Source organism: Galeopterus variegatus, unplaced genomic scaffold (genome assembly GCF_000696425.1).
Source record: "Galeopterus variegatus unplaced genomic scaffold, G_variegatus-3.0.2 Scaffold1684, whole genome shotgun sequence".
NCBI classification, from domain to species: Eukaryota; Metazoa; Chordata; class Mammalia; order Dermoptera; family Cynocephalidae; genus Galeopterus; species Galeopterus variegatus.
In genome coordinates, this window is record NW_007727795.1 from 116,378 (window position 1) to 141,115 (window position 24,738).

Below are 24,738 nucleotides of genomic sequence, written 5' to 3' on the forward strand. Positions count from 1 at the left end.
TGTATCTGGCATGGGCCTCAGGCTGCTTCAACTCATGGCGGAAAATGGCAGGCAGCCGGCAGGTACAAGCAGATCACATGGCGAGAGGAAGTAAGAGAGAGAGAGAAGGTGCCAGGGTCTTTTCTCTTGCTGGGACTAATAGAGTGAGAACTCACTCAGGCCCCACCTGAAAATACCATCCTACTGGGGAGTAGTTTTTCAACAGAAAAGCCCATAGCCCTAGGTGATTCTCACCCTGATCTATCTTTATGACCCTGTGAGTTGCTCTCAGAAACCACATGGGGCGGTCCGGCCCGGTGGCGCACTGCTACAGTGCGCTGCTTGGGAGTGCGGCGGCGCTCCCGCCAAGGGTTCGGATCCCACGTACAGACCGGTTCCCGCTCACTGGCTGACCGAGGTGCGGACGCAACACTGAGGGTTGCGATCCCGTTGCCGGTCCTGGTCCGGTACGGGCGTGACACTGAGGGTTGCGATCCGTTGCCGGACACGAAAAAAGACAAAAAGGAAAAAAAAAAAAAAAAAAAAAAAAAAAGAAACCACATAGGGCAAACAGGGCAAGAGTCTGGTGTGAAATGAGAGGTGGTTAGTGGGAGACAGGGAAACACTGATTCTTGCCTGTCTTTTCTCTTCTTTTAGTGTTCACTGCACATCTGTCCTTTTTTTTTTTTTTGCTTTGTTTAGTCTTCTTTCTCCCTTTACAAGTCCCTACGATAGTTTCATCCATTTTTGGCCACATTCACAGTTGGCTTTGTTAGTGAATCTGTTCAAATATGACTTATATCTCTTCTAGCTGATTGGCATCTTTGAAGTATGATAACATGCCTACAGCTGTAGTGTAAATAGGAGCCGTTGTGGAGAAAGGCCTATTAATAAAAGTGTGAATTCTGGGAAGATCCAGTGGAAGAATTCTAAATGACCCTAAACATCATAGATATATTTAAGAAAGAAAAAGGCTGCTATCCATCCTCTCTTTTTACTTCTTTGATCGTTTTTGAAGTTTGGACATTTGAGGGCTAATATATAGGAAAAAAAGAAACCCAAATGGCATTTAGCATGTAAATCATGCCAAGTTGAGCAGGAAACAGACCTGATTTTGTGTCCTGCTTTCATGGTGATTGAAGGGCCTGAAACCTAGCTTCCCAGTTGAGAACAAACAGGCAAATAAATTGGCAGCTTCCTTCTTATGGTTTATTGATGCTGTTTTTATCAAGTAAAAAGATTATTTACCCATAAAAGCTCAAATCTACCGTGTTTTGTTTTTGTTTTGTTTTTCTCTTAAACTATTGGCTATTTGAAAGAAGCATTAGGAGATAAAAGGAGGAAAGAAGCTAATATCATTATCTGATATTTAGATTAAAACCCAAGCAAAATAATTAGATTTATGGTATTTTTCTGTAGCTGTTTTCCTTGGCACAGGCAGGCTTGCCTCTTTGCTTAGAGTTATGTTCAAAAGAAGAACTAGAGCTTTATCATAATATACATGGTTCTTCTCATTAGCTGGAAACAAAACATATTTCAATAATGAGAGGCAAAGGTCTTTGCAATTGAAAGTGGTGACAAAGTGTTCCTGGTTTTGCACAAATCTTGGTTCTAGTTGAAAGTTTAATGGTTTGGGGAAATATGACTGTATGAGAATCTCAAATTAGCACCACCATCCACCAGTGCCACATACACATCCCAGCTGTTTAGGGAGTGGCTTGATCCAAGTGTATGTGGTGTGGGTCAGTCCAGGTGTCATCAGTCCGTAGATTGTGGTTGGAGGTTTGGTGTGTTCTTTTGTACCTTGGGAGGATATTCAGTGCGCTTGGGCCAGCCAGATCTGACTGTTTTGGTCAGTGCCAGGGAAGTGGCACTGATGGCCTTGCTTGTTGCTATTATTACGTATAATGCAAATTCTCAAAGAGAATTCTTCAGTAAAGACAGATTATACATGTGGATTCTTCTGAACAACCAGAATATTTATAAAAACCCATTAGACAGTAGCACAGTTGCCCCATCAGAGAAAAGTATCAAAGCTGTTAGGAAGGTTAAATCCGAGGGTACTTCAAAAAGTTTGTGGAAAGATTCGTTATCATCTAATAATTCTATTTTCCGCAAACTTTTTGAAGTAACCGTATATGTTACTGCTGAGTCTAGAATTTATATTTTCTGACAATATTGGAGTTTCTTTGGTTTCTTGATTTCTTTTCTCTAAGATATTTAACTCTGAATATTAAGATCTTAAAATGAGAGGGTTTAAAACTTTCCCAAACTCACCACCTTACACATGACTGGAGTCAGTAGGAGGGAAAAGCATGCAACATCTCACGGCCCCAAAGAGGTCAGGTGAAGGGCAAGCAAGAGCCTGAAGCTGCTAGTGATGCTAACATTACTGCTTCTCAGCGTCAGCTCATTCCCCAGCCAGGAAGAATCACTGTTTCATTGCTAAAGTGGAGATACCAAATGCCAGTTCCTCCACTTAGAAAGATGCGGCACACTTATCCCGACAGGAAAAAGATATGTACAGTGAACCCTGTATGGCCCACCTCCCTCTTACAATACTTGTGACCTTGGATCAGTGACCTCTTTAAGGCCAGGCCTCCTCTCATATAAAATGGGAGTGGGAACAGGGGTGGTGGTTGGCATCTTTTTAAGGCCCTTCTCTCATGTTAGAATTCTGATTTCAGGTAATCTGAGTGCAGTCCCTATGGATGCCTTTTCTTGAACATACCCACTTTTTGGGCAATTGGAATAAGAGGGAAAAAAGTTTCATCTGTGGCTCTGTCATGACAAGGAGCACCTGCAAAGCAGTGTGTTTGCTCTTGTAAGAGGCCAGCCGTAAGAAGACTGTCGGATGGGTCCAGTCTCTTCTCTAAATTGGCCACAGTGCTGAGCCAGGACCGGCTCTAGCATTCTCACTAATCTGCCAATCCACTTGTCAGCTGACAAATTTGTTAGCATCCCCTGTGTGCCATGCACTATCCTAGACATTGTAGGGGATACAGAGTAATCAATAACAAGGTCTGGACCATTGAGATAAGTCTCCCTGGGTAGCCAGCCTCAGTCGTGGACCAAGAAATGACACAAAGCTGCCTTTCCTAGGTGCCAAATCCCAGCACAGACAGAAGGGAAATTGGCCCAGAGTGACTGGCAGAGGAAATGATGGGGCTCCCGACCCTCTTGATCTCTTCTGCCGCTCCATGGGCTCTCTGGTCTAAGCCGGCCAGAATTTGTAATAACTTAGTTATATCTCATTCTTGTCCAAAGGGTTTAGTTACTGGCAGTGCCAATGTGCCTTGCTAGTGTTCTTATAAATTTATATGTAATTATAGTCATATGCCACATAATGACATTTTGGTCAATGAAGGACTGAATATACTGCAGTGGTCACAGCAATAGGCTATACCAGAGAGCCTAGCTGTGTAGTAAGCATTACCATCTAAGTTTGTTTAAGTACATTCTAGGATGTTCACACAACAACGAAATCTCCCAACAAAGCATTTCTCAGAACGTATTCCTGTCGTTAAGTGGCACATGATTGTATATGTAAAGTGATTTTTTTAAATAAAAAATAAGGTTAGAAGAGCTCTTTTTTTCACCTTTAAAGAAACCTTTGGTGAATCCTTGAGAAGGAAATAGTGATTTTCATAGTGTGAAGAATCAAATCTTGATTGATCTAGCTTATAAGTTTTGAGATTTTTGAATGTCAGGTTCTCTCAAAGTGGGATTCAGGCCATATGGCATGGGTAGAACAACGCTGCATATGATGAAATGTTGTAGTGTGGACCGAGAGAGGTTCCAGCATACACTTCAGCCTTTAAGAACTAGGCTTTATAAGTTTTGAGATTTTTGTATGTCAGGTTCTCTCAAAGTGGGATTCAGGCCATATGGCATGGGTAGAACAACGCTGCATATGATGAAATGTTGTAGTGTGGACCAAGAGAGGTTCCAGCATACACTTCAGCCTTTAAGAACTAGGCCTGATTTAACGCCACTGGTATCTTATAAGTTTTGAGATTTTTGAATGTCAGGTTCTCTCAAAGTGGGATTCAGGCCATATGGCATGGGTAGAACAACGCTGCATATGATGAAATGTTGTAGTGTGGACCGAGAGAGGTTCCAGCATACACTTCAGCCTTTAAGAACTAGGCCTGATTTAACGCCACTGGTATAATTAGTGTATTGAACATGATCGGTATGATGAATTTCCTTCTATTTTCTTTTCAAACTTTGGTCCACTGCAAAACATTACTTTTATTTTGGAGCATTCAGAATAATGTGGAAGACATAAAGCAAGTGAAACACTAACCAGGAGATCATTGCTCATCTGATTTTCTGAACCAAAGATTTAAATCAGACTTCACATTTGAATTGTTTTTATAATTTCCTTCATTTTTTTCCAGTATGTGTTGTGATTTGTAAATTGGAGCTTATTAACACTAATTGAATTTTGACCCCAATAGTATGGACTCTTCAAAAGAAGATTCTCTAAAGACATAGGCTATTCAAGGTCTGTTAAGCCTATTGTTTGAATATTGTAGGGACATTACTTTTCACCAAATACTTTTCTGACTCCTTTAGAAACATGGAGGAATCAAATTTTAGAGCTTGGTGGATCATTGGAGAAAATATCATACATGTTTTCTAGAGAGGGAAGTGAGATGTGTGAGATTACCCAGCTTTTATTAGTAGCAAAGCCCAGGGTCACATTTCCATAGAGGATGCTTATTACACAGGCTCTTAGTCTATAAATTGAAGTTTACTATACCCTACCTGACAACATTTGGAGCTTCTTACATGTTTAATATTATTAAGACAGCTTTACTTTTTAAAACTATTCAGTAAATCAAGGTTTTCCTAATCCTAATTGGTCTTTTTCTCCAGATCATTATGAATTGTTGAAATTCTCCTAGATATGGAGGTGATTAGTAGGTGTACTTGATTAGAAAGGGTTTTAGGTTGAGAACTGATAGAAAAATCCCAGGTTATTCATAGAAAATAGAAGGTTGGAATGAATAGATAGCAAAATCATAACTGAGAGAAATATTCTCAAAAATCCAGAGAACACTGAAGCACTGAAATGGCTATTGCTGTGGAGCAGCAACTTAACAGTGAATACAGAGCCTGCTCCCTGACTCGTCACAGAGACACTCCCATTCCCCACAGCTGGAAGATGTAGAAGTTAAAATAATAAATTGTTTTATTTCTCTACCTCTTTCATTTTATTCTTGCTGGTAAGTGGAGAAATGATCTTGAATATAAAAATCACATTAGAAGTCTGATAAGTTGCTTTTTGAAATAGAGTTGTTTCCATGCCACAGACATTTGGAGAGAAGTATGTTTATTGAAATATATTTTTATAGAAAATATTGCAGAACCTGTAATTGAAAACTTATGGCAGCTTTTTGGGAAATGATATGTTTTTAATGTTAATTTGTGGATTCGCTTTGCAACTCCCTTCTGCTGTTTTTGAACCATTGGCTGAGTGAACATTTTCCAAGAGTCTTTTCAGATTTAAACTGTGTTTTATGGAACGGAGTATTTGATGCTTAAATAATGTATAAATCCAGTTGGACAGGAGCTGCCTGTCAGTTTTATTAACTTTGACCTTTTTTCCCATTATAAAGGTGGTTCAGTAAACATTTAATAGGCCCCTTATAGATCTTGACAGTCGGAGCCATGTTCCTGGAAACTGGGATTCATATATGTGATTAACAAATGTTGCTTACTCATTATGAGTCAGCTTTCAAGGGCAAATTTTGTTTTGGGGAAAGAGGAGTCCTTCCACTTAGAGGTGCACTGTACACTTGAGAGTATCCAAGATGGTAGAGGTTTCAAAGGAACCTTTTAGAGGACAGACAGCAGTTAGCATGCATTTCTGCTATTTTGTTTTTTTGTTTGAGCAAATGATCAAAATGATGCCAGGTGGGCAAAATCAGCCTGCCACTCTGCATAGTTAGCAGGACTCTTCCACTCAAAGAGTCAGCAGGGCTAGAATGGCTGAGCTTGCATGAACCCTAGTAAGATACAAAGAATAAGGGGAGCCAAAAGGAGAGATGATACCTTGAGCCAGGAGGGGGCCCTGGCCAAGCTGTCTTTCCCTTTAATTCTGTAAAGCTCCATGCATATTGCACTCATTGCAAATTCTGGTGGGGAAGATCGAATCCCAAGTAGCTGACATTTTGAAACATTGTCTTTCAAACTTGTACTGTCCCTTGCTTCCATTGATTTCCCATTTAAGAAATCTGTAGGAGAAAAACAAATTTGAGCAAAATTCATTGGTCTAAGATGAGTTGTTAGAGCCAAATTATGCCCCCCTTTTCTATCCTGAGAAGAGCTCCATTTTTATTATGAAAGTGATGTATCTTTGTCTCATATTGGGCAGCCGAAAGTCTCCCACAGCAAATCGACCAAGTAAATCAAGAGCCTGTTAAAAAGCAATATGGATACTCCAAACACAGACATTTCAGTCTTACTGGGTCACTGGATATCTTCATTTTTATAACCACTTTCAAGGAGCTGATCATTTCAATTGGTTTTGTTTTCTTTGCTCTCTGTGTGCAGCCCAATGGCTTTAGGTGAGGCCATTTATTTTTCAGGACGTTATTACCCTTTGCATCCAGGGCTCAACCCCTTTTCTATGGTGGTCGCCAGTTTCATTACCATGAGCTGTAGTGCAGCTGACTCGGCAAAGAAAATCTATGCCTTCAAAGAGCATTTTGAAAAGAAATTGATTCAGAGCTTCAGAATGAATTACTATTTGTATGTTTAGTTAATTCTAAATAAATGTTTGAAAGACTTTGCTTAATTTGAGAAGAGAGGAAGAAACATATTGGGTGTTATAAATGATCTCAATCCAATTCTTAGCTTGGCATTTTCACTTTTGAATGTTTTCTTTACATCTGTTCAAAATTGGGATACCTTTCAAGGATAATTTTATTATGGAGAGATTGATGACAACTCTTATGATCTAAAATATAGAAATATGGGATTAAAAAAGAAAGATAAAAGTTATTGTCACATGTCAAATTAGATATAAGCTTAATTTGGCAATGAGTGAGAATGATGAGTTGTATTTAATTCAAAAGATCCTGATGATAGGAGTTAGAAGGATTGGCTGTACTGTAGCACGAGGGAACTTTCTGCAGTGATGAAAAATCCCCGTATCTTGATTGGGGTGGTGGTTACAAGATATAAGCTTAATTTGGCAATGAGTGAGAATGATGAGTTGTATTTAATTCAAAAGATCCTGATGATAGGAGTTAGAAGGATTGGCTGTACTGTGGCACGAGGGAACTTTCTGCAGTGATGAAAAATCCCCGTATCTTGATTGGGGTGGTGGTTACACAGGTATATACATTTGTCCAAACTCATCAGACTTTACACTTAAAATGTGTGCGTTATATTTTACATGAATTATAACTCAATATAAAGTGGATTTTCTTAAAGTCCTGTTTGGTTTAGAAGTAGGCAGTATCACTTCTCTTTTCCAGTAGAGAAATTGAAGCATAGAGAAGTAAAAGGAGCTGTGCTAAGTGACTTCAAAGCTCAGTAGTTTGTCCAGGAATAAAGCAAAGGATGCTGGCACTGAGCCCATTTAAGTTCGCTGCTTCCTTACCCCCATGGCGTTATTCCAGTTTTGTGTAAGCAGAAATGAAATCGACTTCTCCACCCAGTTCTCTTCAGTGAGCCTATGTCCATTTGTATACATTGTTGTAAGACATACTCATGAGCTGTTCTTATAGGTGAGGTTTGTACCTTCACCATCGAGAGTGCTAGCTCAGTGGTTCTGAATGCTCGCTCCTAGTATGTTTAAATCTGTATAGTAAGCTGTGTGTGGTCTTGGTTTACAGCAGTAGACTATGAGTTACATGGTTTGGTATTTTGTTTGTTCGTTTGTTTTGCAGTTGGCTGGTCCAGGGATCTGAACCCTTGACTTTGGGGTTATAACACAGCACTCTAACCAACTGAACTAACCAGCTAGCCTGCTGAGTTATATGGTTTTTATTATAAGTAAGACACGGCAGTAGCAAGAGTTCCCAGAACTAACTTTGTTTCTAAGGAAAATTAGTGGATCTTCTTATTTAAAAAATGACATAGGCTTTAAAACCGTTTATATAAAGCATATATGAATAATAGCAAAAAATAAAGAAGAAAATAAAAATTACCCAAATTCTATGCTTAGAAATATACTGTTAGCGTTTTAGAGAACATCTTTTTAAATGCCTCTCTGTTTATAATGTAACCTGTTTTGTTTTATTGTTTTGATTCATCAAAAGGATGTTGTAAAGTCCTTTCATATTTTAACCAGTTTCCCAGTTCATTGTTGGACATTTTGATTGCTTCCAGTTTTTTGTCATTTAGGTAATGCTGTGATTCACAATCTTATTCTTGTTTCTTTTTCTTTTTGTCCTATCATCTCTTTATGAATCAATTTCTTGAAGCAGATTATTAGCAGCTGTATTTGAAATTACCAAAAATGTCATAAGGGGGTAAAATTATCAAGCATTGATAGTTTAATACTCTTTGTCCTGCTTTTACCAAGTTTTATTTCTCTTCCCCTTTTGTTTTGTTGTTCTCTACAGTTGCAGTACCACGCAGGTCTAGCGTCTGGCCTTTTGAATCAACAGTCATTGAAGCGTTCCGCTAATCAGATGGGAGTATCTGCCAAACGCAGACCCAAGGCTCAGCCCACGACTCTTGTCTTACCACCTCAGTGAGTGACGGTTTGGGAAAAGTACTTTAGTCCTGGGTGAACTCACTTTGTGCTTGGTTTTGGGTAGTGGAAAGTTATTCTATTTCTTTCTTTTAGAAAGGTATCTATTAGGACTAGAAACAAAGCATGATGGTAACATAATTTGCGTAGACCTTTGTGAAGCAGCAGTAATGCAGTTTACATTCTACATATTCTGTATGTGACTTTTCCGCCAAGGATTTTTTAAAGATACCTCAGAGATTATTATTTGTTTTCTTTTCACATTCCCAAAATTGGCAGAATATGAGTACAGTTGTCCTTATTTTACAAATGAGACAGCTGAGGAGCGCATATTGATAAGCTACAGACCACCTAGAGCATCTGCCAGAGCTGGGATTAGAATCAGTGCAAGGATTGCTTTTAATAGTAATATGTGTGCTGTTCTTTTTCCCAGTAGAAGGGATGACAGATACAGTGAGGTCCATAGAGTGTACAGTCTGATTTTTTTCACTCATATGTACATCTATGTAGCCACCACCCAGATCAAGCCATGTAACCCCCACTTCCAATATCCCATAAGGGTTTCTCCATGTGCCCAGTCTGTACCTGTGCTGCCCTCCTCCCCAAGGTTAACATGTTCTGACTTCTTTAAACAATTAATTTTGCCTGTCCTTGAACATCATATAAATGGAGTCACACAATATGTCATCTTTTGTATCAGCTTTTTTTTTGCTCAGCATAATATTGGTTGGATTCATTCGATGTTCTTTTTTGTTGTGGTGTAGCATTCCTTTGAATGTTCCACAGTCGATTCATCCATTTACCTGTGGGGTTATTTTGTAGTCGAGGCCCCAGTGCCAAGGCTAACTCAGAGATATGGCCTCAGACATGGGCATATCAATCCTTGCTGATAGCGTTTCTACCAGCATGCACACTCCCCTGAGAGGGAGGGGCCGTCCTCTCAAAAGGCTGGACTTGGATTTCAAACGCATTTCCTAGCCTGGCCTACTCTCCCCTTGCACCCTCTTTTGTTTACCTCCACAGTTACATACTGCAGTTTTACATTTCTGTTCTAAAGTAGAGTTTGCATACCAGACTCGACTATTTGAATTTGCTCCAGGTCTCACATATTTTCTGTTTGGTAGCAAATATTTATTGTACCTGCTATGTGTTGGGCACAGTTCTAGGCCCTAAGGATATAATCACGGGCAGGACATAGTTCCATCTTCCTGAAGCTTTTTGTTTAGTGAGTGGAAAAGAGCAAAATAAAAAGCACCTCTGAATAAATTAATAAGTTAATACCATAACTTCCAGTTAATGATTAGTGCTAGGAAGGGAATAAATAGGGTGGTAACTTGTGGGAACAAGGGAAATAGCTTAAATAGGCTTGTCAAAGAAGGCCTCTCTGAGGAGCCAGCATGAGACAGAGACTTGGAGAATGAGGAGAGAGACCAGTGAAGAGCTGGGGGAAGTCCCAAGGGATGGCTTCTCTAGGGGTCCTTTCTGCAGCCGGGGGCCACTTGTATGCCACCATTTCTGTGGTTTTCAGGCTTTCTTCACAATTAACATTTGCTTCTGGGACAAAATGAACGTAACCCACCAGCCTCTACAAGCAGGCTTTGTGTGCTGTGTGCTTGCACGGGTGCCCTGCTTTTCAACGAGAAGCTGACTACAGGGATAGCTTCCTTTAGTGATGCAGGACAGAGAGAGTTTTCACTGTTTGGCAGAAAGCTTCTTAAGGAACGTTACTCATGTTGATTGGGTGATTCTGCAAATCTCAACTTTCAGCTCTCGAAAGTCTAATGGGCCTTGTAACTTGTCATTTTCCCTGCATGGATTGTCTACTGAGGCAAGATGTTTGGCGAGAAGTGAAAGACTTTCTAATGGTCCCATAAGACTGGAGCCAAAAAAGTGTTTGTTGCTAACTCTCTCTTGACAAAAGTCAGTTCTTAGTCCATCTGTTCACCATTTGTTAATTTGCATTGGCTTGAAACCTGTTTACAGGTGACATGCTATTATGAGGACACTTAGAAACTATTTTAAGCACTAAGGCAATCAACAGTCTCTCTTCTCATGCCAAAAAAAAAAGTGAGGCGTTCACAACTGTCATTATAAATTTATAATAAATCACTCAAAATACTTAGTTTCAAAGAGAAAAGTGGTTACTGTGTCCTAAGAATACAACATAGAAATGATCTCCTATACTTAGTAGCCTATTTCCTGTGAAAGTTGTTGATTTTTCACATCATTGAGCTTTTGGGACTCACATTATCCTGGAATCACTTTATAAAACTGTTCAGTAGATAGGATCTACATCTAAAAGACATCCATTGTGCTTTTATCGAGCACCTACCATGTGCCACTCATTATGTTTGATGTTGTCTAGAAACATGACATAGCTGCTGGCCTAATTAGGTTAAAAAGTTTTTTTGAGCACCTACCATGTTTGATGTTGTCTAGAAACATGACATAGCTGCTGGCCTAATTAGGTTAAAAAGTTTTTTAAAAGTTAAAAAGTGAAACACTAGTAGTTTCTATATATCATGTAGATTCTTTTTTTAAAAAAAACCAAAGATAAAAAATAAAATAATACTGTCACACTGAGAAAGTTATTGTTAAGGTTTTGATGGATATTGTTCTAGACTTTTTTTCTATGCACACATAATATGTAATTTTTAAAAACCTCCAAGGCAGCTCACTCACATGGCAGGAAAGCGGTGCTGGCTGTCAGCAGGAGACCTCAGCTCCTCTCTCTGCAGACCTCTCCACAGGCTACTTGAGGATCCTCATAACATGGCATCTGTCTTCTCCAGAGCCAGCGATCTAAGAGAATGAGAGCCAGGGAGGCTATCCTTTTTGTCACCTAGCCTCAGAAGACCCATAGCATCAGTTCCACCCCATTCTGTTCATTAGAAATGAGTCACTAAGTCTGACTGACATTTTAGAGGAGGGAACGAGGCTCTCCTTTTTTTTTTTTTTTTTTTTTTTTTTTTTTGTCTTTTGTCTTTTTCCGTGTCCGGCAACGGATCGCAACCCTCAGTGTTGCCCCCGTACCGGACCGGGGACCGGCAACGGGATTGCAACCCTCGGTGTTGCTCCTGCGCCTCGCTCAGCCAGTGAGCGGGAACCGGTCTGTATGTGGGATCCGAACCCTCGGGCGGGAGCGCTGCTGCGCTTCCCAAGCGGCGCACTTCGGGAGCGCTGCTGCGCTTCCCAAGCGGCGCACTTCGGGAGCGCTGCTGCGCTTCCCAAGCGGCGCACTTCGGGAGCGCTGCTGCGCTTCCCAAGCGGCGCACTTCGGGAGCGCTGCTGCGCTTCCCAAGCGGCGCACTTATCCAGTGCGCCACCGGGCCGGCCCGAGGCTCTCCTTTTTGAAGGAAGAAGTGTCAAAGAATTCATGGACATTTAAAACCACCATAGTTGCCAGTGGGGAGAGACGTTGTGCAAGGGGAAGAGTGCTGAGCCTGTGGCCCAGTCACTTACTTATTCAGTAAGTGTTTACTCAGGGCCTACAAGTGCTTGAGTCTGTGCACTGTGCTGGGGGTTCAGAGATGAATGAGGTATAGTATTGGCTTTCAGGAAGCTCTGAGTAGAGACAGGGGAAGAAACAAGCATGCCAAGTTGACAGACATGATCCTGCAGTGGCCGACAAGGCCAAGGACTGGGTGCAGAGGGAGAGCCACTCAGCAAGCCCAGCCCAGTCCAGCTCCACCAGATTTCTCCACTGCCAGCTGAGCAGGATGGAGGCTTTATTTTATTGAGAGAGCTAGAAGCTTGCTTGCTAGGCTTTGCAGGATTCTGAGGAAAGGCTTTATTTCCCAACAGTGGAGGAAACCAGTGAAGGGCTAGAGGCTGGGTTCCTCACCTGCCCTGCTCTGCAGCTGTGCCTCTGTTAATGCCATGATGGCGGGTTTCTGCATTGGCTTGTGTCAGCAGTCGGATGGCACTAAGGCTACTACAGCAAAACCACTGGCTCTGCCTAACTGTGCTGAGACCATAGGCATGGCAGTAGTGCAGGGCATTTGTACGATGTGTTTGTTTTTAAAATGCAGTCGGCTTTAACAGTAATAGTCTTTGAAGAGTCGGATTCCTCCCCTCCCCCTGAATTCCCTTAGGATGAGTGATTTGTGGGATTAATGATTTATATCTTTCTCCCACTCCAGAGAAGCTTGTAAGAAGATAAAGATGTTGTTCAGGATGAAAGATCTTCTATCATGTGTTAGTGTTCAGAGGGCACTGATGGAGTGACCTCACTTCCATGATTCCCAAGTGTTCATGCTAAGTCAAGTCTTTTGCAGAAGGGGCACTGTCATTTCCGTAAAGAACTCTGCCCCCTGTTGCTGTGTAAACATTGTTGGGCTTTTGACCTTTGAAGGATTGAGACCAGACTGGAGTGTGGCTATCTTATTTGATTGATCTATAAGTTGTTTATTGAGATATCTGTATTTAATAGCCATCAGATGTCGCTATGTTTACTTAATGTTCTCTCTCAGACAGCAGCCCCTCCACTTTCTGATGCAGTTTTTGGTGTGGTTAACATGGGATACCGGTTGTATTCAATATGGCCAGGCTGAGTGGCCTGTGACTCCTGGGTTTGAGCAGCTTGGCCTGATGAAATGCTGACTTCAGTGGCAGCATAGGTGAAAGACTCTTCTGTCTTATTATCCTGCACACCTAGATCTCCTTTAGGTTTAGAGGAAAAAATAGTTTTTCAGACAGTTTATTTTTTAAAATACTACCTCTATCCCTAGAAGTTGCGGGAACAATTTCTTTTGTATCACATTACCTTCCATGAAAAGATTCTGCCTGCTGAATTAAGGGCACACTTCCTTTCATGGGCTTCTTTCTCTGCAGTCAGTGGGGATGAGCTGTTCGTGCCCCAGCTGAGAACAACCCTTCCACTCATCCACTAGGTCCCATCCCCCCTCACCTATCCAGGCCATTTCTCCATCAGTCTCCTTTTCTTCTCCTGCGCCATCAATATTTGCCTTCCTCCTGGATCATTCCTGTTGGTAGACAAAACATGCTTACACAAAAAACTATTACTCATCTCTTAATCCCACTTCCCTTTTCAGCTCCCGCCTCACGTCTCTCTTCTTTACAGCAAAACTCCTTGAAAGAGTTGACTATAGTTGTTGTCTACAGTTTCTCTACCGCCCAGGCAGCCACTATTCTGCTATCTATGCCTACACCCTAGCTTTGCCTCTTCCAGAACATCACATAAATGGAGTCATGCAGAATGTAATATTTCCTTTCTGGTTCCTTTTACTCAGCATGATGTTTTTGAGATTCATTTATGTTGTATGTATCAGTGGTTTGTTCCATTTTATTGCTGAAAAGTATTCTGTGATTTTCTTTGGAGCCTACCAGTGGCATTTCCTCAATGTTTTGCATCTGTTTCAATATTATTTAATATCTTTAAGAGCATGGAGAGTTTTCACGCTCCAGTTCTTGGATGACCTACCTCAGGTTTCAGTAACAACACCAGCACAAAAGCAGCATTCAGTGACAAGTGTTGCCGGAAAGAAACACCCACAACTCAGGAGGTAACAGGGATAGTGACACCGCACTTACACCTAGGGGTTCCAGTGTTTGAACAACAGATTGCCTTCGGTACAGCCGCTAATTTGGCTCTGGGAGTTTAACTGAAAGAGGCTCATTTTCTGCCACTGCCTTGCACACTAATTCCCAAGAAGATCATCGGCTTGAAATTACACATGATGCTTATCCAGATGATTGGATTCTTTCCAAGATGTGTGGTAAATGCTGCTTCTGTTCTTGAAAACAGAGGCTCATGTTGTCTTTTGCTTAATGTACAACCACCAGGAACCCGAGGGTGCAAACCAGCATCGTGAACCTGTCCTTGGTGATAGTGCCGCACACGAACCTGTCCTCTGTGATAGTGCCGCATGGGAGCTTATGGTGCTCACTGATGCTTAAACCAAGCACGGCGAGTACTTGCTGGGCTGAAGCCCACTCGACCAAGTCTCTTTCTGTAGCTTCCTGGCCATTACATCTTTATCTCTTCTGTTGCTGATTTTTGAGACCCTTTTTTAAGAGTTTTTTTCCATCAGCCATGTAGGTCTGAAACTACAGGTTTCTGCAATTCCATTACAAAAAATTTGATATAGATGCGATTTGCATAGTGACTGTGAACATATGTCTTTGCAGAGACTTAATTTTCTTGATTACTTGGGCTTGGTTTTGCTCCTAAGACTCTTGAGATTTTGTTGAAGGCAGACTTGGTGATATGTTGACTAATGTGTATCAAATTCCTCAACTTTGATGGTGCTAGAACAAAAATATCTGGCTTCTCTTTTTATTGGAGTTGAGTTTGGTTTGCCTCTGAGCAAAATAATAGTGAGTAAACCATGAAAGAGGAGCAAACTGGTTCATTGCCATGAGCCTCAGAAATGCAGAGTATTGTTTCCTAAACCTCTTTTTCTTGAGATGCTTCATGAAAGGAGCAGCATATTACCCAGACTCACTTGCCCTGAGCTTGGGCTGTGAGCAGAGCAGAGCAGGTGTGTGGCCTGTGCTGCTGTCCCACAGAGGAAGCAGAGAACTTTGTAGTGTAAGTTGCCTGAGTTTTGGGAGAAGTCATCAAAACTTGGGTAGAAATTCACTAAGTCCTTCTTTCCCCTACTGGCAAGTATTAAGTAACAATATTCATTAAATACCACAGAGAGGCTATGTAATAAAGAAATAATCCTAGGCCTAGGTGGATATAATTCTCCAGAAGAGTTGAAATTGAGAATATAATTAAAGATTAAAACATTGTTTGCATTCTAGAACATGGAGAAATCTTTTCTCTCCTTTGTGGGACCATATTAATAAGGAAGAGATCAGTTTCCAATAACCGACTCTACCTAAGCTCATTTATTAACATCAGTCATGTGTAAGCTGTCTGACTCAGTACTTCTTTTGCCTTTTCCTACAAGACTGGAGCTGTCTCCAGGAATGGTGAGGGGTACCAGTCTCATCTCAAAATATGTACCCATATCTGTTCAGTATCCTGAGTTTGAATAGGAGTGTTCAGATGGCAAGGGTTATCTTAACTCTTGTAATCTATTGTGTCCCTCTCTGTGGGAACAGAATAATTTTTAGTCTATTAGTTTCAGCCAGTTTTTGTGCAAAAGTTAAAAGATTGGTAGGAACTAGGATACCCAGCTATTTTAAGGTTTTATAATTGTAGCTGGTGAAGGGGTGGGAGCACTATAAATGTTGTCAGGCCATCCTGACACACAACAGTGACAGAGAGAAATCCATTTTGGTTTGGTGTCTGACATTCAGAGCTCCTTGAAGCCACCCTCAGAGAGGGGACAGGGAAGAGCAAGGGCTTGCCCGATGGGATTGTAAAACTTTCACTGTCCAAGTGCCATTTCATTGTCTCCCTCCTTTTTTTGTTGTTGTTGCTGTTCACTCTTATTTGCTTTCCGTTTGTTTTGAAATAGAATCTGAAAGCATTTTGAGGTCAAGGGTGTGGAATAGTCTTCCTTATGGTCCAGTTTCCATTGTCGCCTTGTCCTCGTTGCTCTTCAGAGTTTCTCATTTGAGGGCTCGGGAAGACACAGTAATAGTTCTTGAAACGTCCTTTTTTATGTGTTTGTGTGCTCCTGTCATTGTCAGGTAGAGAAGGAAAGTCTCTCTGAGTCTGTCATTGACAGGGGAAGAAACACCATTACTGAGTGACGGAGCAGAAAGAAACCTTCAGCTCCACACTCCTGTGAGGCTTTAATTGTGTGTCTCTTCCAGGGCACATGCCACTTTCTGCTTTGTGTTACGGTTGGACTGAAAACTCCTTGAGGACCAGGGCTCTCTGTGTCTCCTGTGCTGCCTAGCCTTGACTCCGGCACTGATGGTCTAGTGAACGTGTCCTGTAAGCCAATTCCTTTCTGTGCTGCTCCTCTGGCCGATGAGGCTGAGAATGGCTTTTTATAAGATGTTCTGGGCCTGCATTCCTACTGCTCGTGGCTCTTTAGTGAGCACTGGGTATTTAAATGGCTGAGAACCAGGTGCCATTTGGACAGACAGAAAGGCCTACAGGTGAGGCTCTGGAATTGCAGGTCTGTCCCTGGTGGCAATGCCTCCTTCTGAGTGAGGGTGGATAGGATCAGATCTGGAAGTTGTGGCAGCAAGCAGGGCCCCAAAGCCAAGCAGATGCCTCACAGTGAGCCACTGCAGGGAGAGCAGGCACCCAGGGCTCATGAGCAGGGGCTGGTGTGTGGAAAGTGGTATATTAGGAAGATTAATCAAGTAGCAGGATGCAGATATATACGATAGTCCTTTGTAGCTGTTTAAAAGATAATTGGTTCATGTTACTTATCTTTTATCCCCTCTCTTTGGGCAAGAGAAAAATCTCTGGGAGAAATAAACGAGGAATTCCTCATAAATATTAATGCAAAAATCTGTCTATGGAGAATAAATATAGGGACATTTTGTTTTAAATTCTCTATGTCATTGTGGTTCATTAGCATATATGTTGTAAAAGCTACTTTTCTCCCCTGGAGAGAACTATATTCAGTTCAACTAATAGCCACAGATTGAAATCTGTAGCTTGTCGGGGTTGTAATACTTTAGGTGGACAGGAGAACTGCTTTGCCCACCTGCTTCAGCCAGGTTTCCTTGGTTCCCCCATCCTTGGAAGTGCTGGCACATGGCAGGGAGCCAGGAAGAAGTCCTGGATCCTGGATCCTGTCTTACTATTTAGACTCTCCCTCTGGACTTTTGATTCCTGCTACCTGGTCCCCTGCTGTGTGTGTGTGTGTGTGTGTGTGTGTGATCCTGTCTTACTATTTAGACTCTCCCTCTGGACTTTTGATTCCTGCTACCTGGTCCCCTGCTGTGTGTGTGTGTGTGTGTGTGTGTATGTGTGTGTCTATAGTTTTCACTCTGAAAGCATTTATTACATACTTTCCACAAGCTAGGTGTGTGCTTGTCCAAGCTGGGAATCTAAAGGTGCAGGCTGGGAATCTACTGCATATAAACGGATGAACATAATGAGTTCCATTTCAAGCATGTGAAGTTTGAAGTGTCCATAAGCCTTGGGTGAAATGATGTAATGGACCAGATTTACTTTAAAATACTTCAGTCTCAACTTCCCAAGTTTTGGGTGGGGGAGTATGGTAAAAATAGCTGCTAATTGTTGAAACTGGATGATGAGAAAATTATTCTGTTGATGAGTTCATTATAATATTTTATCTACTTTTGTGTATATTTGAAAATTTTCACAATAAAATGTTTTAAAAATTATGGGTCTGGAGCTTGAATTGTGGTTGAAGAAATAGAGTTTTGGTAATCATCAGTGTAGGAATGGTAGGAGTAGATAAAGTCTGCCAAGGATCATGGAGGGACACCAGAGGAGGACAAAGAGAGGAAGAGTTGGTGATGGAGCCCTGCCATGCTGCCCCGCCCTGTCTTACAGGCCCCCATCAGGTGGCACTTGCAGCCCTTACTATCTGGTTCCTGTCCTGGCCTCACTCTCAGCTGACCTGTCCTATATGTTTGTCTTAGACCCATTGTGACATAGACTAAAATTTAAAGCTCAGTGTCTTCCACAGCTACTGAATCAAACAGAAATTGCATAAAATAGAAAACTGTAATAAAGAACCTGGCCATTAAGCACTAAGTCGAATGTGGCAGCCTGCAGAATCAGTTTAAAAATTATATTTCATTGCATCCTCTAATTGCATTTCTCCTTTACAAGGTGATTTTATCCAGGAAGACAGCTGTCTGGTGTGGTTATTACATCACTCTGGCCACTATTGGGCAAAGGAAGAAACAAAATAGGTGGTCATGCACACAGCTCACAGACATAAGCGGATCTTTTTTAAAATTTTTTTTAAATCTCTTTTTGCATAACAAAGAATCACAGCTTCAGGATTGTTAGTGTTTCACACCATGCCATTCCCAACTAACCATGATTGTAAATGAAACTTAAAAAAAAATTTTTTTTGATCTTTCCTGGAATGGAAAGTAATTTTGGTAGTCTTTCGATGAGTGTTTCTTTTTCTTTCTTTCTGTCTCTCTCTTTAGGTAGGCTATTAGTAACCCATAGATTTCAGCCCAGAAAGTCCCTATTTAGAGTTATAAGTAATCAAAAAGCAGTAGGTCAGTTTCTCTCTCCACTTACACTGAAGATTTCTTATGCTGTCACAGGTACAGTGACCTCAGTAGCATGAGAATCGGCATTAAGTAGGAAGTGGCTTTGTCTCTTAGCTTGAATCTTTTAGGGCAGAATGGGTTTAATCTGGTGGTACTAGATACTCCAATGGTACTCATTTGAATTCTTAATAATAAAACATGAAAAACCTGTTTCAGCTCTAGCTTGCTGAGACATTAAATGTAATATCTCCAATTTTGGTTAGTATGGAAAGAACTGGTCATTTTCTTTCTTTCTTTCTTTTTTTTTTTTTTTTTTTTTTTTTGGAAGCAGTGGTGAGGGGAATGGGAATGTGTTCCTAAACCTAGATTAAACTCTGAGCTCAGAGCCTGCTGGTCCTTAGGATGAGCAATCAGGGCCAGTCCTCACTTTAGGACTTTAGGGGCATTCAGACAGCTGGAAGGTAGTGGACTAGAATGGGCTCCCAAGTGAAAGAACCACCCAGCCAGATATGGGGCCCACACCTCCTCTCTGGAGGTGAGGGAGCCTTTAAAGCAGTGAATCCCAGCCATGTACACATTAGAATCATATGGAGAGCTGGTTTGGGGAAGAGACCAAGTTATTCATATTTTTAAATAGCTCCCAGGATGATTCCTGTATTCAATTGAGATTCAGAACCACTGCTCCAGAAGGGGTAAAGGGATGCTCCAGGGATGGAGGTATCTGGGAAAACAGTTGTCAGAACATCTGTACGATGAAGGGAATGATAGTGTGGGGGAAACTTGGCAGAGCTTATTGCTCAGGCCACGGATGGGAACCTGTTAGAAATGAAAACTCAGAAGAAGGTGGATCCTGACTTTGTTGCTTCCTCATCAGCTCCCAAAATGTGTCTAGTGTTGTTAATACCAGTCATTTCCCTAACCAAATTTATTTATTTATTTTTATGTTAATTGACACATTATCATTGTACATGCTTATGGGGTACAGTCTGATGTTTTGATACATGTATATGTTGTATAAAGATCCCTAACCAATTTTAGCTTCTGACCTTTGGATCCATAGAAAAGAACAGGCTGGTGATACTTTTTTCCTTTGAATATGTTCTTATTTCATGTTAGTGGTTTGGTCCTTTTAGTTAAATTAGTGTCTATAACTAGGCATGTTGCATTGTCATTATGCACACTTTTAAATGTATTATGTAAATTAGAGTACATAATTTATTGAAGAGCCGACATGTATTTCTTTCTTTACAGCTATATATATATTTTTTAACAACTTTATTGGAGGTATACAATAAATTGCATGTATTTAAAGTGTGTAAATTGTGACATATGTGTATACCTGTGAAACTCACCTTGCCATAATCAAGATAACGAACATATTCATAACCCCAACAATTTTCTCATGCCCCTTTCTTATTCCTTTCACCCTCTCCCCAGGCAACTGCTGATCTGCTTTAGATTAGTTTGCATTTTCTGGAAGTAATGGAATCATACAGTATATACTCCTTTTTTTTAATCTGGCTTTTTTACTCAGCATAATCATTTTGAGATTCATCCATTTCCTTGCATGTATCAATAGATTGTTTTTCATTGCTGTATAATATTCCACTGAATGGATATACCAAAATTTGTTTATCCATTCTTCTGTTGATAGACATTTGGGTTGCTTTGGCTATTATAAATAAAGCTGGTATGAATATTCATGTACAAGTCTCTGTATGGACATGTGCTTTCATTTCTTTTGGGTAAATACTTAAGAGTATAATATCTGGGTCATATGGTAATTATATGTTTAGCTTTTTAAGATATTTCCAAACTGTTTTGAGGTTATATCATTTTACGTTTCCACCAGCAGGGTATGAAAGTTCTAGTTGCTCCACATCGTCACCAACACTTGATGTGGTCAGTCTTTTTAATGTTAGACATTCTTATAGATATGTGGTACTATCTTGTGGTTTTTACATGCATTTCTTTAATGACTAATGATGTTGAGCATCTTTTCATGAGTTAATTTGCCATCTGTATATCTTCTTTGGTGAAGTACAGAAAAAAGGTTGAGGCCTACAGCATGAGAAATTACTTTTGAGAAATGTAGGTTTTTCAGAAATTCCTTTGATGGCTTTAAAAATGCCTAAATAGAGCCTATTATAGATAAATTATTATATATTGATTGGTGAGTATTTGTTGAGCACCAGTTGTGTGCTCATCATTACACCAGTTGCTGTGGGGAATTCAGAGGAAACAGTAGTCATGGACTGCAACATCTAGGAGTCCAAGCACTCCAGGTTTTGCTTGAATGTTTCCTGATGTTTCTTAACCTCAACATCTTCTTTTCTATACAGGTGCAATAGCTGTGGGTCTGGAGTTGGTTGGTGTCTAGACTCATGCTACTCTTTATCTATAATTGGTATTTATTTGTACTCTGCTTTTTATTCATTTTTGTAATTCAGCAAATAAAATCTGATGTCCACAATGCTGGGTGCTGGATATTTAATGGTGAATAACGTACTGGGGAGACAAGTGAAGAAGTCAGTGGAATCCAGAGGAAGGACAAGTAATCAGCCCCAGGGTGACCAGCCTTCCCCAGCTCATCTTTGTCCCCTTAGAAGCCTTGTTCTCAACCCTGAAGTAACCATACCGAGAGACTTTACTAGACTTGGGTCTCAGATCAAACTTACAAAAGACCTCATCTCTAACCTTGGTAGACACATCATAATAGGACAGGACAATCTTTTGGGATTTCCTGTGTCCCTAGCCTACAGATAGACTCCATTACAGCTTCTTGAGCTGAACCTTCTCATGCCCCCTGCAACTCTCTTAGCCTGCTATATTTGGGCACTCAGGCAAAGATGTTCCCAGGTATCTCTTTTAAAGGACTGTAACTCTTGGGCTCTGGGGACTTTCTTTCCAGGCAGCTGCCCCAACTCCCCACACAGGGAGTTAGATTTGCTGGGACTTAGTATCCCCAGAGAAAAACCTAGGGACATGACAGTGCTCCAAAGGAAATATCCGTATAAGTCTCCCACAGTCTTAAAGTAAAAGTTCATTTCATTTTTTATCATATCATTAAGCTAGCATGAGTCCCAGACACAGTAGCTTTAGAAAGCCAGCCTTTCCCTATTTGACGTTTAACAAAGTAGATTTAGTTTAGGTTTTTGGGTTTTTTTGGTGGACTTGGGCACTTTGGAAAAAATAAAATAATTGAAATGAAGTAAATACATTAAGTAGATTAAAGCCATCTGTTTCCTTTTCCTTCTTTTCAGAACCTCTTCCTGTTAGTTTAGATGGATCCTCCCCACCCACCCAAAGTGTGGCGTACACAGAACCTGACTTCATGCATCAGAGGTTGGGGCTAGCATCAGTCCTTACAAATTAACCTCCCCGCTCTCTTTTTTTTTTTTAACTTTTTAAAATTTTTTCCAAAGGAGAACTTAGAATTTAAAGGTCTCCTATGACTAATTAATTCAATACAGTTCATTCAGTAGACATTTAGACAGTATGTGACATTGTCCTCACCCCTAAGGAACCTCTGATAGTGTTGAGGGACAGTATTTAGAGCATCTCATGAAAGCCCAGACCTGGAAGAGCCAGGAAGCATCTCCTTTCTACCCTTATTTAAGGAAACTAAGGGTGCAGTTAAGTAAGTGTTTTTCTCAAAGAAGTCCCTGAGATTTTTTAGTAGCAGAGCCAGAACTGGAACCTCTGGGTCATTTCTGCTGATGTTCCCACTGATGTCCTACAACTGTCTTCCCTTCTGGGGGCAAGGGGGGGCAGAGGGAGGAGTGTAGGAGGAAGAGGGAAAAAAAAGCAGGAGATACAAAAGCCTTTTATTGGGTGATCTTTGGGGTGGCATCACAGAAGTGCCGCCCCTGACTGCTGTCTTAGATTTCTCCAGTGCAGTTCTTCCCTGCGTTCTTCTTGAGACGTGTGTGTGAATCCAGCAGGAGCCACAAGTCCCTTGCTTCTGGTTCTTTGCAAATGGAAGGGGATGGTTTCAGCTTTTGTGTGCTGAAAATTAGGGCTTTCTGCTTCAGCGCCCCTTGTGGCCCTGGAACTCTGCCCTGGTAGCACTCTTTTTGGCATGGAAGCTATCAGTCAGTAGGAACGGATATTTCTGTTCTACAAATGAGCCCAGATTTATAGTCTCAGAGTTCAAAGAAATGAGATGAGAGATCACCGACCAAAGCAGAGTCTACAGTGAGGGAAGAAACTCATCAGACTGGCTAATAATGAAAGCCAGCACACGAAGCACTCATGCAGGTCTTCCATCTGTCCTCTGAGAGGTACCGTCACTCACTCTCCTCAGCTTTACAGAGAATGGCATGGAGGCTCACAGCTAGTCCAGGCTCTCCCAGCTGGGAGGTGGTGGCACTGGGATTCAAACCTGGGCACAGGCACTCGAAGATGCACGTGTAAGCTGCACAAGGAAGCCTTGTGAGTGCCTCATGTTCACCTCACTCAAGGAGCAGGTTCTCCAGAAGCAGATGATGATGTGGAGTTGGGGGAGCAGTATATTTATTAGGGACCAACACCTGTGAAGGGAGGGGGAGGAAGCAGGACTGGGCAGGGGGGATGGCAAACTGCATGCAGAGCCCACAGACTCCAGCCTACCCAGGAGACTTCTGGAACAAATGTTACCCAGAAGAGTAATCCTGTGTTGGCCTCAGTCACCAGATACAGGTGGCTCCAGGAAGGAAGGCCATGGCCTTGGTGAGCTGCTCTCAGCACCTGCAGCTGACCCTGGACGAGCTGACTATACCCTACAGCCGGACAGCAAAATCTTCCTAGAAGAGGGGAGTGTGGCCGCACCTCCTTGTCTCTCCTGCTTTCATCAGCTATGGTACTACTGCTAGATGGCTGAGTTCCAGAGTGCTGGTAATTAATTGATTTTTACCCAAAGCAGCATGTTTGTACATCCTTCCAACATGATGAGAATAAGGGTTTTAGTGGAAAAAAGCTTGACTTGTTTCTTTTGTTTTTCTTTCTTTCTTTTTTTTTTTTTACAGCGAATAACAACAGATATACAACTACTGCTTTTCACCATCAGTAGACTTGTGTGTTGGTGCATCTCCGTGTCTCACAGTTGCTCACAGCTGAGCCGTGTTGCTCAGTTCTGCTTCTCCGTGTGCACTTAGGGAGCCACTTCTCCAGGGCTCCAGTGGGCCTCCTTTCCTGAAGCTTAGTGGGATCGCCATAGCCCCTACCACTGCAGCTGGTCTTGTAGCCACAGCTGATACTCATGGTCTCTCTCCTGCAATAGCCATTCTAGATTCTGCTCCCCTTCAGCTGCCACCCCTGCTGGTTCCAGTGGCTCACCAGTGACAAGACCAGAGCTTCATCCCTAACAGGCCTGAGCCCCTGAACATCATGCCCTTCTTAGGCAAGGGTTGCTGTGTCTCCATTTACAGTCACAATTGAGCAAGAGGGCACCCAGGGGTACCAATGTGGATCATCTAGCCTCCACATGTGCTCCTCTTTGCTTCCATTGTATAACAGCAGCCCTGCCTTCTTATCAGAGCCAGTTACTGTGGCAAGGTGGTGACTCTTCTCTTTGCATACTGGTCTCTGGACCAGGAGCCCAAAGTGCCCAGATGGCAGCCATAGCTTATAATGCAATGGGACTCTTGCTGTGTGCCCTGACAAAAGTGTACCCCCTTTGGGACCAAGGTCTCTAACTCTGCAGAGTCACAGGGAAGGTGTGCCTGAAGTCCCCCAGTGGGGCATCAGGAGTTATGGACTATAGAGGATACTCCTGCTTCCTCCCCTCAGTTCCCAGACCCATGTACGCTTCCTCTTAGGGGCATAGCACCATAAAAAGGCCTTGGATGCAGTGCATATACTGCATCCTGGAGGATGGTACCCCAATCTTTGCAGAATATTACCTCCAAGCTAGTGCTTCAGCTGTGCCTTCAGCAAGTTATACCACTTATACTGGGTAGTGGTATGTGATGTGACCAATG

The 24,738-nt window shown here is 41.7% G+C and overlaps 1 protein-coding gene across 3 annotated transcripts in view; it reads left to right on the plus strand.

Annotated features, from left to right (window-relative positions):
- The window catches only part of MED27 (mediator complex subunit 27), a 212,896-nt gene that overhangs the window by 65,604 nt on the left and 122,554 nt on the right, over window positions 1-24,738 (plus strand). For all 3 annotated transcript variants that reach the window (XM_008578426.1, XM_008578429.1, XM_008578427.1), the window contains exon 3: window positions 8,565-8,695. In XM_008578426.1, coding sequence (XP_008576648.1) covers window positions 8,565-8,695 — 131 coding nt within the window. The remainder of the gene's footprint in view (window positions 1-8,564; window positions 8,696-24,738) is intronic.